Genomic DNA, 14,425 nt, shown 5'->3' on the forward strand with positions numbered 1-14,425 from the left:
ACCAAAGGGACAACAGAGAATTATCTGACATATTTGTCTTATTCCCATCTTTTCTCCTCAGGCCCTCTCCGTGTTTGCTCACCACCAGCCTGTTGATGAGGATGAAATTCAGAAAATTCACTCCTCCAAACTGTTGCTATTCCTGAACCTGTCCTTAATGTGTCTGAAGCTGAATGCACCAAGCCGTGCCCTGGTATACGGGGAGAAGGCTCTACAGATTGAAAGCAAGCATCCCAAGGCCCTATTTAGATGTGGTCAGGTGAGTGGATTATATTCTCAATGGCTTCCTGCTGAGTAAGATCACCTTTTACTTTTGTGAATACCATGTCGACGGTGAAGGATTCATGCTGTGTTACAGAACCATCTCTGGCTACCAGGTCAATGCAGAGCTTCAGAAGCAACCTGAAAGTTTGCATCTTCATGTCTTCTATTTAGATTTTAGTTTCAGCTCCCCATTCCTGATGAGTATATGTTGAACATAGACCAGGGTCTTATCAGTTTAAATTCTCAGCCTGTACCAAGTTGGTTTGGGCTTGTCCAACAAGATCTGTATTAAAAGGAGGCAACTCAGTCCATCAGGTTCATGTTAGCTCTTCAAAGTAATCAAGTCAGTCACATTTTCCTATTGCTCTACCTGATGCTTTTGAAAGGTCTCCATTCTGTTTCCACCACCTTGATAGATGATGAGTTTGAGATCTTCATTCCTTTATCTTTCTGCTGCCAAGCCACCATATCCTCTGCCCATCACTTTAAATCTGCACTCTTTGGTCAAAGATACATCTGGTAATGGGACAACGCTGGACTTGGCCTAAATAAGCTCACCACAATAGTCGTGGGGAAAAAAAACTCTGCCTCCTAAATCATCTTGAAACTTCCACACCACTCTTTCCAGTCATAAAATGGATTCGACCAAGGCTGGACGGGAGAAGCTAGAGAATAGTTCTGCACAATTGCTTATCAGATTGGAGGCCTCAGGGATTGGTACTTGGACCATTGTTCGTCATCTATATCAATGATCTGGGTGATAAGGTGGTAAATTTGCAGATGACACTAACATTCAAGGTGTTGTGGACAGCAAAGAGGTTTTCCAAGCTTGCAGAGGGATCTGGATCAGCTGGTAAAATGGGCTGAAAAGTGGCAGATGGAATTTAATGCAGATAAATGTGAGGTGTTGTATTTTGGAAGGACAAACCAAGAAAGGACAAACACAGTAGAGCAATCCTCAGAGGTAGAACAGAGGGATCTGGGAATACAGATGCATAATTCCCTAAAGGTGGCGCCACATGTGGATAGGATTGTAAAGAAAGCATTTGTCATAGTGGCCTTCATAAATCAAAGTATTGAGTGTAAGAGTTGGGATGTTATGTTAAAGTTGTATATCACATTGTTGAGGCCAATTTTGGAGTATTGTGTGCCATTTTAGTCACCTAACTACAGGAAGGATATCAATAAGATAGAGTGCAGAGAAGATTTACTTGGACTGGACTTTAGGGACTGAGTTACAGTGAAAGCTTAAACAGGTTAGGACTTTATTCCTGGAGCGTAGAAGAATGAAGGAAATTGATAGAGGTATTTAAAATTATGAGGGGGATATTGACAGAGTAAATGTAGATAGGCTTTTTTCCATTGAGAGTGGGTGAGATTCAAACAAGAGGACATGAACTAAGAGTGAAAGGGGAACATGAGGGAGAACTTCACTCAGAGAGTGGTAGGAGTGTGGAACGAGCTCCCAGCTGAATGGGTAGATGTGGGCTCGATTTTAACATTCAAGGGAAATTTGGACAGGAATATAGAGGGCTATGAACAGTGCAGGTTAGTGGGACTAGGCAAGTAAAAGTGGTTCAGCACAGACTAGAGGGGCCAAAGTGGCCTGTTTCTGTGCTGTAATTGTTCTGTGGTTCAGCTTAAAGCTAAGCCTTCCATTTTCACTCTAATTAAAAGATTCTCACCCTCTATCCTCTATGCCTCTTGTCATTGAAAATACTTTGTCAAACTACCTCTCAGCCTACGTGTTTCAGAGAAAATCATACACCTTTGTCCATCTCTGCTTGTAGGTAATGTTCTACAATCTAGGCAACATTCTGGGTAATGTCTGCATCCACTCCAAAGCCTCCACATCCTTCCTGTAATGTGGTGACCAGAATTGCCGACAGTACTCAAAACGTGGCCGAAGCAAAGATTTGTACAGCTGTAACATGACTTCTTGACTTTTATACTCAATGCCCCAGTTGATGAAGACAAGTATGCCTTACATCTTCATTTCCACCCTATTGCTCCCTGCATATTTGGGTCCCTCTGCAGATAAATGCTCCTCGAGATCATGCCCTACTGCAACATTTCAAGCTTGTCTGGGTTAAACTCCATCTGCAATTTTTCTGCCCATATTTTCAACGTCTATCTCCTGCTTATTCTGTCCATAACTCCACCAATGTTTGGGTCACCTGTAAACAAACTAGTCTCAAGATACTGTGGGTCCTGTAATTTGGAGCAAAGCACAATCTGTTTGAGTTCCTCCAGCAGGATATACTAATCAGCACAGAGTCTGCCAAGTCTCTGTGGATCCCATGTGCCTTAATCATTTGGAACTACTTCGAGGGACCTTGTTGAATGCTTTACTAAAGGATATATATAAAATATTCACTGCCCTACCCTCACCCTCATCAATCATCTTTGTCATCACCTTGTTTTTCCAGCTGTTACTAGATCCTATACAAAGGGTTTCAGTACTACTGATGTGAATGCTCACTGGGTGATTTACTGGATTATCCCTATTGCCCATCTTAAACAAAAGGACTTCATTGTCGATTGTGCAGTTCAATGGGACCTCACCTGTAGCTAGAGAAGATGCAGAGATCCAATTCCTTATTACTCTCTGCCATGCTCATTCAGTACTTGACAAGATACCTTTTAAATCTTGTTACGGTTCCTACCTTCACTATCACCTCTGGCTTCTCATTCTAGATCAGGGGTCCCCAAGCCTTTTAGACCATCGACCCCTTCAGGGACTACGACTGGTATGTGGTGGGGGGAGGGTGGCCAGATGTCAAATTTTAGGCCAGACTGTCCGGCTTTTGAGCCCTCTGTCCTCTGTCCAGCACCACCTCGAGCAGAACGTTAATTTGCCCTCCATTTGGGAGGGTGTCGGCCCTACTGCTATAGTGAAAACAGATGCAAAATGCAAGTGACATCTCCTTATTTTCTTGGTCTTTATTTTAAAAAAATTAAGGCCAATGTGATGACTACCAGAGCTAATCCCATTGGCCCACGTCCCCTAACTGGCCTTGTTCCCATACACGGCCTGCTGGCACGTGTGTGATGAGGGGAAAATGTGACAGCGACGCTCGAAGTGCTGGTTGGTGCATGCGCAATGAGGGGGAAGCGTGACGGCGGTGCATGAAGATTCATGGCAGGTAAGCCTCCCCCTTCCATGTTGGACAGGGAGGTCGGGGGAGGGGTGGGGTTGGTGTGGAGGTGCTGTTTTAAATCCACAGTCCCCGGTGTTATCAACTCCCCCTTACTCTTGACCCCCCCCCCTTAGATGGTCCCAACAACCCCTGGGGGTCGATGTCGACCACTTTGGAGACCCCTGCTCTAGTTAACAACTTTGTTTGAAGTAATTACCACTCTGATTCCCTTTGAAACTTCTCCCAATGATCTCTAATTTTGCCCATCCATGGGTAACAGACGTTGACCGCCCTTTCTATGCCTCTCATAATTTTCTATACCCATAACATGTCTCCTCTCAGGTCATATTGCTTGAGAGGAAAACCGACCTACTGTATTCCAATCTCTCTTGATAACTCAAGCCCCTCCGATCCAGACAACATCCCAGTGACTGTTTTGCCTCCTCACAGACTTTTTCACTAATCCTTCAGGAATCCCAGCCTCCAATCTGGAAGAGAGCAGTTTATCACCACTATGGTTTTCATCCTCAAGCCAGTTTATTTTGTCAGAGCTACCACTTGATGCCGTTAATCCCTGGGTTCAATTTTATAATTTGTATGGTATGTTCCTCAAATTCCTTTGTGGCATCCATTGCATTCACTCCAACAATCTTGGTCAGTAAAACTCTCTGCTTTTCACAAATCTGTCCTGGCCCTCTTTCAAAATTCTCCAAGTGCCCATGAACAATTTGAAAATCAAAAACTGTGGATGCTGCAAATTTGAAACAGTTGGAAATTACTAGAACAACTCAGCTGCTCAGGCAACATCTGTGTAAAAAGAAATGGTCAATGGTTTGAGTCCTTTGACAGTACCAGATAGTAGTTTCCCTGTTATTACTGAATTACCACCACCAAGATGAAAGTGACCAATGTGTGTGCTAATTGCCATTTTACAGTTCACTGGGAGCTCTCCTTTATCTAGAAAATATTACGGATTCCATTCTGCAATGTTACCCAATTCTGGGAACTTAGGATGCAGTAAATGTGAAACATATGGCATTTACTTTGCTTAGCCAACCTTTCTAATCCCTCCATCAATTTTCACTTCTTCCATGAGTTCTTCTAAGGCTTTGACAGCAGCATCTTCTGCAGTTTAGAAAAAAACAATATTTTAAACAAGAATTATTATTCTCTTGCTTTAGACTCTGCCTCTGTATTGGTATTCTGCAGCACCCTTCTTTCCACCTGGTTACTGTTGCATGTCAGCAGAAGGCTTTTTGATTCCCTTTCATATTAACTGGCATAACATTTTACCTTCCTTGCCCATCTCGCTTTCCTTTTCACCTGTTTATTCTTCAGATTCCTATGCTGAGTTCTTCAATAATAGATGTGTGTCATGCATCCCTTTATGCTTCAGCATCTCTCTTTTGCTTTCCAAGGAGCTCTGGGTTTGGTTATTTAACTGTTTAGAACCTTGTGAGAATGTATAAAGCCTGCACCTTTTGTAATCCTATATGGTTCTACATGAGCTTGGCCCATTTCCCTTATTACATTGAAGTAAGCTTCAGATTAATAGGTTCTACTTGAGATTACAAACATTACAAATCCAAATATTTACAAAGATATTTAAATGGGTATACAGATGGGAACAAGGCCAGTTAGGGGACGTGGGCCAATGGGATTAGCTCTGGTAATCATCTCATTGGTCTTAATTTTTTTTAAATAAAGACCAGGAAAATAAGGAGATGTCACTTGCATTTTGCATCTGTTTTCACTATAGCAGTAATAGCAGCTGTCAATCAAGAATCAATGGAGGGAATTGGGGGAAAATTTACAAGCACCAGGGAGATGATGTAAGAAAGAAAAATAAATAGTTGGAAAGCAAGCTGACAAGTTCCTGAGACCTGTTTTTAAAAAAAAAAGTTGCTCATGAAATTTTAAATTTTTTTTTGACACGGACATGGATGAGAGTTTATTCCCACTGTGGCTGGCCCATGACATATTGCCGACACATATGGAGGTTTATGCCCACTCTGGTCCGTCTGTAGACATGGACACAGACTTCACTCGTCGTGGAATTTTGGCAGTTCACTAGGCAGGAACGCCTTGTGTTGAGTGCCGGTCTTGGTGATGGTGGCCAGGAATACCACGCCGCCACTGGAAGCATCCCGGTTCATGGCCAGGGTGATGGCTGCCCTCGATTCCTGTGGTCCCATCCAGCCACAATCACGTGGGCCAACAACTCCTCGTGCTGGTAGCAGATGTGTTGCACCAAGGATGCAGCCGCAGTGACCAGTGGCTCCTCACCCAGCTCCACACCGTGCAGCTCCAGCTGGTAGCTGACAATGTCAGCGATAGCCTGGGCATCAGCCGCTGACCCTGACAGAGCACAGTAGATCTGCTGGTGGAGCGGTGAGAGCTTGTTCATCACACGGTTCACCACCGACACCCCCGCAGAGACACGAGAGTCCGAGCCGATCACAACTCTTCCATTAAACTCAACAGCCATGATGGTGGTCCCGGTGCTGGGTGCCCCCACCTGCGTCGCCTCGGGTCGGCTAGAATAAACAGAAAGTAGATGGTGGGGTGGGGCAGGGCCGGCACCTCTCCCACCCCTCATGCCCGTTCTGCCGGAGGCAGCGGGGGTGGAGGGGGAAAACCGGTCCGGCCGGGCTGGAGCGGGGAGGGGTGGCGTGGGTCTCCACACCGGTCCCCCAAACCGGGGGGGGGGGGAGAGACGGGCGCGACCCCAGTCCCCCAAACTTAATTTTCCAAAACTTCCCAGACTTGGGGAAGTTCCATTAGATTGGGAAAACAACAAATATACCTCCTTTATTCAAAAGGGAGGAAGATCAGAAGCAGGAATTTTGGTTTAATATCTGCTGTCAGTAAAATGTTGAAAAATATTCTTAAAGACATTGTGGTAAGGTGTTTGGGAAGCTTTAAGGTGAGTGAGCAAAGTAAATGATCTCGTCAACCAGGAATCATGTTTCCCTAGCGTATTAGGATTTCCAAAGGTATTCGAGAAGATACTTTAAAGGTAATTACAGAAATATTCATGGTGTACCAGGTGAGATTTTAATGTAGATATAAGATGAGCCATCAGATAAGGGAATGGGTTAAACAGGTCTTTTTTATTTAGTTGTCAAGATGTATGCAGTGAACTTACCAGTGCAACTTTGAGAATGTCAGAGGAAACAGCAGATGCTGGCAGAAGCTCAACATCTTCCTGAGCACTATCGGATCCCTAATAACTGCTGAGTTTCTATAGCCCCTTTCAAACTTGCAAGCAATCCCAAGAATTTACAGCCAATCAGTCGAGTGTGAAAGGAAAATTGTTTCAATGCCGACGTCATCTAACGCTAGGGATTTACGGCCTTGGCCCCGAGTACAATCCCCGGGGTCTGCTGATATTCCCATCAGGCAAGTGTAAAAAGGGCAATTGCATTGTGGGAATGAAATGACGCATGTTTTTGTGTGAGTGCAGGAACGTGAAGGAAGAAAATATTAAAATAAAGGTAAAAACTTTGCCGTGGGAAAGTTGAAGCAAGAGAGAGAGTGAGAGGAAATAAATAGCAATAGCAGACAATTTTTAATCAGCATGGAAAAGTTGGTAGTGCAATAGCACACTTTTTATAAAGACTGTGGGAGGGAAAAAGCCATCGCTTTTTCCTATGGTATTTATAAATTGTACACAATAGTACTATAAACTTTCCCACGCTGTATAAAAATGGTCCGCTATTTCAATTTATTGCTAGTATTTTCCCACAGTCCCTTATGAAGGTTTATATAGGTCACCACATCAACAGCAGGGGCTGAAGAGCTTATACTGTGCTCAACATAAATCTTAATTATATTATAATTAGGCATCATTAATTTTGTTCAAATATAAGATCGCAATACATTGATCAGGATTTAGGGGGGGGGGGTCCACCATCACTTGATACGCCATGATGTCACAGGTAGAAGGTAGAATAGTCCTAACCCCAGGGATGGCTCCTTGCAAATGTGAAAGCATTCAATGTCCCAGTTAGGAGTAGTCAAGTTTGGAAAAACCAAACCCTCATTCCTATCCCAGGACTGAACGGCTGATTTAGTGGGATGTGAAAGGGGTTATAACTCACTGTGCTCCCTCTCTTTTCCCTCTCCTCCATATTGAAGGGCAGCATGCACTCAACTGTATCAATCTGGGGCAAACCACTTCCCCCAACGCCACCTCCATTAACTTTAATGGCAAAAATCACTGCGACAGAGGCACATGCCTGCACTTGGCTTCTCTCCCTGACCTTGGGCTGGTCATTCTCTGACCATCCTAAGCTCTCTCAAGTTGTGTGTGTAATCTTTCTTACTGCTAACCAAGTTGCTTGTGTGAACTGTCCTGTGCAGGCCTGCATACTGTTGCTGGAGTATGACAAAGCCAAAGATTTCCTGGTTAAGGCGCAGAAGCTGGAGCCCTTCAACCCTGACATCAACTGCGCACTAGTGAAGCTAAACAGGTGAGAAGAGCTGCCCTAAAATCCTCCAATCTGTGGATTCTTGTACAGGGAATTAATTTACTTGTTTGAAATGAGGCTGGGACCATATTCAGACTTGGTGAGGAAGCCTTTCCCATTACAAGATTTCTGGTAAACGGACCACATGATTTTCTAGTTGCGACAGAGCCACAGACAGAAAATTACCATAATGTCGTGTGTTTGTAAAAGTGGACTGGCAACTTTTACTTTTTCGTTGTTTTAATTATGTTGGCATTGTCTCCCCTAAACTTTCCTTCCTTTGCTTTGTACTCACGCCCTCTGGTCTTTGCTACTCCCTTCCCAGGGAAAAAAGGTGCTGCCTTTCATAACCTTGTAGACCTCTATCTCATCCTTCATTCCAGAGAAAAGCCCTTGCTCTGCCAATCTTGCCTCATAAGACATATTTTCCAATCCAGACAATATCATGGTAAACCTCGACTGTGCCCTCTCCATAGCTTCCACATCCTTGCTGTAATGAGGTGACTAGAACTGAAAAAAAATTTGGATAAATGAGGATCTCGGAAAGAAATCAGAAATACTCATTTATCCAAATTTTTTTTTGGAGCCAAACTGACCGGAGGTAATCAAGCTCCTGGCGGTGGCAGAAGCAGGAACCTCGGGCTCCCGTGCAGGAGAGGGAACTCTGGTTCAGTGGGGAGGTGTCAGATGATCGGCAGTGGAAAAAAGAAAATGAAGTAATTCTCCCACATGATTCCCTCAAACCCAGCAGGTTCATTACAAAAATTGCAGCCTAAATTGGAATTTTTCAGGTCTTTCTCGGGCTATAAAGTTAATTGGGATAAAAGCAAAGTTACGTCAATTACGGGTGGGATTTTTAATAATGTTAAAAAAGACTCTCAATTTAGCTATTAAGATAGATAATAACACAGAATTTATATATGTTGAATTATCTTCCCTTGCTTCAGAAAATGGAGGATGATTTAAATAAATGGATAACCCAATTACTTTGATTGGAAGGATCATTTGTATTAAAATGAATTCATTGCCTAAATTACAATATATTTTCCAAAACCTACCTGTTTTAATATGACAACGATTCTTTCAGAATTTAAATAAATATATTAGGAAGTTTCTGTGGAAGGGTAAATTTCCCAGAATCTCTATCAATAAATTAACCTGGAATTATGAATTTGGAGGATTAAAGATCCCAAACTTAAAAAAAAAAAAAAATTATTGGGCAACCCAAATGAAGGTCATCACTTCCCTGTTTAATGGAGGAGACAAGTCTTCTTGGGAAAAATTGGAACTGCATGAGGTTGGTGAGAAGATGGCATAAAATATTATTTATAAATGGAATTCTAAATTACTATTGGGTCCTAAAGAAGCCCCCTTACTAAAACATTATTACAATTTGGAATATACTCAATGGTCAAATTGAGGCCTCTCACCCAAAACACCCCTAGCTCAAAATAAATTAATTCTATTAACAATCGATAATAATATTCTAGAAACTTGTTCCCAGAGTAGGATCAAATATATCAAAGATTGTTTTGAGCAGAGACACTTTATGAAATTTGAACATATCAGGAATAAATTTGGAGATTTAAATACATCCTTTTTCTGCTATCTTCAGTTAAGATCTTATTTAAGGGATAAATTAGGTCCCGCACTGTCCTTATTGAAAGGGTTCAAAAGGGGATCACAAAGAAATTTATCTCAAAAATGTATCTCTTACTTCAGGAAGAAGTCCCTAAACAAGGGCTAGACACATCAAGAGAGAGATGGGAATCAGATTTGGGTATAGAAATTGATCCATTTTGCTGGTCTGACCTGTGTCGGGATAGCATCAGCAATACAATTAATGCAAGGTATAGGCTGGTGCAATATAATTTTTTTGCATCAGCTCTACTTTACTCCGCAAAAATTAAATAAATTGATATCTGAATTATCCAATTTGTTTTTGATGTGGTCGAAATATAGGAATCTTTTTGCATTCGTACCCTAAGGTGAGATCCTTCTAGGATGATTTGGAGAACCTCCTGGAACAAATAACTAATATTCAATACCCTCAGGTGCCAGAATTGTTTTTATTGGGGAATTGGCAGATACAAGACCTAAAATGAGGCTGTCAAAATATCAATTGAAATTTGTTAAACTTGCTTCAGCAGTGGCCAGGAAATGCATAGCCATTACTTGGAAATCTGATTCCCAACTGAGTCTGACCCACTGGAAGTCATAAATGCATAGTTGTTTTCCACTGGAGAAGATTACTTATAGGAATTGTTACAACATGTTTTTGAGAATATGGCACCCATATTTAATACGGGGGCTAACCTTTGATTCTCCTCTCCGGTCTCCAATACCACTATCTCCAATATCTCTAGTGATGTCTATGTTACGATATTTATCCCTTAAGGGAGGAAGTAAGCTCTGGATGAATCAAGTAATGTTTCATCTGTATATAATTCTTTGGCTTGGCTTCGCGGACGAAGATTTATGGAGGGGGTAAAAAGTCCACGTCAGCTGCAGGCTCGTTTGTGGCTGACCAGTCCGATGCGGGACAGGCAGACACGATTGCAGCGGTTGCAAGGGAAAATTGGTTGGTTGGGGTTGGGTGTTGGGTTTTTCCTCCTTTGCCTTTTGTCAGTGAGGTGGGCTCTGCGGTCTTCAGATTTTGTCACTTTCTCTTTCCAAATCTCAACGTGGCCCAGCACATAAGCTTGTTCTATTCTGATCTCACCGTGACAAGGTTCTTTTCTCTAGTGGATTCCGAAGTATTCATTCAGGATCTCCCCAATCTCCTCCACCTCCAGGCTCGTTGCCTTTATCCTTCAGCAGCCCTACCTTCACTCTCATCATCCTTCAAGAAAACAGAACACCTTGGGGTTTTCCTTGATCCTGCTTGCCAAGACCTTCTCATGCCTCCTTCTTCCTCTCCAAGTCCATTCTTAAGTTCCTTTCTGGCTACCATATAATTCTCAAGAGCCCTTCCTGTTACCTGGGAAATTCAGTTAAAAACAAGGAAGCTTTTTTTAATTGAAACACTTTGGTATTTTCAAGTTCAAGTTTATAATTATCTGACTAAACACGTATAAACAGATCAAATGGCATTTCTCCAGACCACCATGCATATGTAATACACAGCACATAATAATCACATGTATGCACAGAAATATACAAATAAATCTGTATAAATATACTTGTGTCGCTCTTTTGTTTTAGAAACTGGAATTCCAGGCAGTGAGAACCTTGGTAAACTGGTACAGAGTTAACGTTGAGCATAGTTCCACAATACTGCAATTAAATGAGAAGAATATGAGTAATTTATCCTTAATTCTGAGCAGCTGCCAAACAAAGATGTGTTGTTTATTTGCATGATTCGGGCACTAGGTGGAGCTAGTGGCCTTCACTATGAGCAAAGTGAGCCATGAGGTGTTGCACAGTGTAGACAGTATCCTCATTGTTATGTTGCTATTTTAAAAACTTATGCAGAATACTTACATAATTGAGCATTGAATCACCAGCGCTGTGACTTGGCTTGAGTTGTTATTGGATCTAATTCTGTGAGTTTTGAAACAACCTGTTTCTAATCCAGGAACCTCGAGGCTAGGTTACTGCATGGTGTGTCGCACCTTGCTCCAGATAACTAGTCAGGGTAATATTGATTTTATTTTAATGTACAAGCTGTCAATTGAAGATGTGATAGCCAATAGGAAATAGAAATTTCCATAACTCCTGCTGAGAGAATGGAGGTTAACAAGAAAATTTGCAAAGGCTAGGGTCAATTGCAGTGCACAAAGACCTGGAAAAACTCAGCAGGTCACGCAACATCCATAGAAAGTGAAAAGCAGTCGCTGTTTCAGGCCTGAGCTCGTGACCTGCTGAATTTCTCGAGCGTTTCTATGCACTGCTGAGAGAATGGTACTTGCAGCTACTAAATGTCTCCAGGTTAATCCATCCTTCCTTTCACCCAGCTGTTATCGAGAATGGAACTTGAAGGAAAAGGAAATGTGTAGCAGGATGTTTGCCGCCACGAACCTACAAAAGTGAAAAACCAAAGTGAGTAATTAATCACTATTTCCTGTTAAAACAGAGCCTCTTTTAGTCAGTCCCTCAAGATTAAGGATGACTTGCTTCCACTCCAGTTCTGCAGTGAATGATGTCACTGAGCCTGCTATAGTGTTGGGCGATGAGCAGTTTGAAAGGTGAACACTCTAGAATGTCATGGTAGCCTCTGCTAAGAGGCAAAGGTAGAGATGTGGCTTCATAATGTGTTTTATTTTTCAAATATATTTCAGGGCTGCTTTAAATTATTTTTTTTTAAAAAGCAATTATATTAAAAAAAATATTTCTAAGAAATAATTAAAACATTAAAAAAATTTAAAATACCTGAATGGTTTTATTGATTACCTTTAGCCATCTTGTCCACCATCTTCCCAGTGTAAGAAACATAGAAAACTTGCAACACAATGCAGGCCCTTCGGCCCACAAAGTTGTGCCGATCATGTCCCTGCCTTAGATATTACTAGGCTTTCTCATAGGTCTCTATTTTTCTATCCTCCATATATCTATTCGAAAGTCTCTTAAAGGACCCTAACATATCCACCTCCACTGCTGTTGTGGCCTGCCCATTCCACGCACCCACCACTGACTGTTTTTATTTTTTTTTAAAACCGTACCCCTCACATCTCTTCGGTACTTACTCCCCAGCACCTTAAGCCCGTGTCCTATTGTGACAACCAATCAGCCCTGGGATAAAAAGCCTCTACTAGCCTCACGATCAATGCCTCCCATCATCTTAAACACCTCTCATCCTCCACTGCTCCAAGGAGAAAAGATCAAGTTCACTCAACCTGTTTTCATAAGACATGTTCCCAAAACCAGGCAACATCCTTGTAAATCTCCTCTGCCCCCTTTCTTTGGCTTTCACATCCTTCCAGTAGTGAGGTGACCAGAACTGAGCACAGTACTCCAAATGGGGTCTGACCAGGGTCCTATATAGCTGCAACATTACTCCTCAGCTCCTAAATTCAATTCCACGATTAATGAAGGCCAATACACTGTATACCTTCTTAACCACAGAATCAGCCTGTGCGGCTGAGTATTCTCTGGGCTCGACCCCAAGATCCCTCTGATCCTCCATACTGCCAATGGTCTTATTCTGCCATCATATTTGACCTTCCAAAATGAGCCACCACACTTATCTGGATTGAACTCCATCTGCCATGCCTCAGCCCAGTTTTGCGTCCTATCAATGTCCCGCTCTAACAGCTCTCCACACTATTCCCAACCTTTTGTGACATCATCAATTTGAGAATTCCTTTTCACATTCCGTGCCAAGTCTTGTTAGCATAGAATCGCAGAAGGATCCCACCCAGATTGGGGTCTGCAGTGGCCTCTATGTGCAGTCTGTTGATTGAAGCAGGTCATCTGTCATTTAGCACCTTCTGGCCTTGGGGTGCACATTAGCCCACACCTGACTTACCTGGGACCAGCTGAATGCTAGCAGTTAAAGGATCCAGCTTGTTCAGAGGTGTTATGATTCAGATGTAGCAGGGAATAGGCATCGTTGCTGCCTTCTTCCTCAGGCTGATTGAGAGTTTAAGTTGTGCAGTGTTTTTTAAATGTTCAGCAGAGAAAATTCTCTGTCAGCCATTGTTCCACCTTCAGCCAGCACCAATGTGATCCTCTGAGGAGGATATTGATGTATATTTGGCTTGTACTTTCTCTGCAGAATTGCTTTACTTTTATAGCAGTAACCCAACTCATTGAATATGATTAGTTCTAAGCTTTGAAGCAATGTTGAATTAAGTTTGTTGTTGACAGGAAGAAATAAAATATCAGTTACAAACCAAAAGAAAAATTCAAATGGAATTAGAAATGGAAATACTGTGAGTAGAAATAGTTCCAAACATGCTGTTAATTTAGCAGTGGGTACAACTGCTTCTGATATTTGAGCAGCTTTGTAGTTATGGCAGGATTTGTGCAAGTGTTCTGATGAATTATTTTCCTTCAAGTTGGCGTTGCTGTGAATTTAACTTGTGATCCGGCAGGGATTCATCAATCAGATTACCCACCACAGTGGAGACAGCTAATAGAGAGCTCCACCGAGATTGGAGACTGGGGACTCTCGCATCTAGAAATTGGAGAGCCTGTGATCTTCACGCAGTAGGACACACTGCCCATAAATTCTGCTGTGCTTTGGTTTAAGCAGCGGTTTATCACTCTATCAACTTTGACTCCCAAAATATATTCTGTTTCATGGAGAAATATCCCAATAATCTCTTGCAGTTGACACAGTTTGAATGCTTGCAGCTGGACTCTAATGTCTAGTCTAATCTAATGGCATTGAGATTTCATTTGATTTTTGAAAGTAATAACCAACTACAGCTTCACACAGTCGACTTGATCTCTACAATCCACTGATCAATTTTGAAATATTTTTCCAAATTTACAGTTTTACATCATAAATGCTTAAAAATCTGAAAAGTAGAGTTGAGTGTTCAGATCATTCTGATGTAAGTTTGGATTTTAAAATGTTTCCTTAATCTACTATCAATGTAACCA

At 42.0% G+C, this 14,425-nt stretch overlaps 1 protein-coding gene and 1 pseudogene across 6 annotated transcripts in view; one reads left to right on the forward strand and one right to left on the reverse strand.

Moving 5' to 3' along the window:
- Positions 1-14,425, forward strand: part of fkbp6 (FKBP prolyl isomerase 6) — a 100,192-nt gene that overhangs the window by 16,997 nt on the left and 68,770 nt on the right. For 3 of the 6 annotated variants that reach the window (XM_069911747.1, XM_069911748.1, XM_069911746.1), the window contains exons 6-8: positions 62-259; positions 7,770-7,879; positions 11,833-11,917. In XM_069911747.1, coding sequence (XP_069767848.1) covers positions 62-259; positions 7,770-7,879; positions 11,833-11,908 — 384 coding nt within the window. In that variant the 3' untranslated portion in view covers positions 11,909-11,917. Of the gene's footprint in view, positions 1-61; positions 260-7,769; positions 7,880-11,832; positions 11,918-13,911; positions 13,931-14,425 lie in introns of those variants that run through there. The other 3 variants (XM_069911750.1, XM_069911745.1, XM_069911749.1) reach the window with 2 other exon arrangements.
- Positions 5,424-6,003, reverse strand: LOC138749757 (proteasome subunit beta type-9 pseudogene; annotated as a pseudogene).

Source organism: Narcine bancroftii, chromosome 14 (genome assembly GCF_036971445.1).
Source record: "Narcine bancroftii isolate sNarBan1 chromosome 14, sNarBan1.hap1, whole genome shotgun sequence".
In the NCBI taxonomy this organism is placed as follows: domain Eukaryota; kingdom Metazoa; phylum Chordata; class Chondrichthyes; order Torpediniformes; family Narcinidae; genus Narcine; species Narcine bancroftii.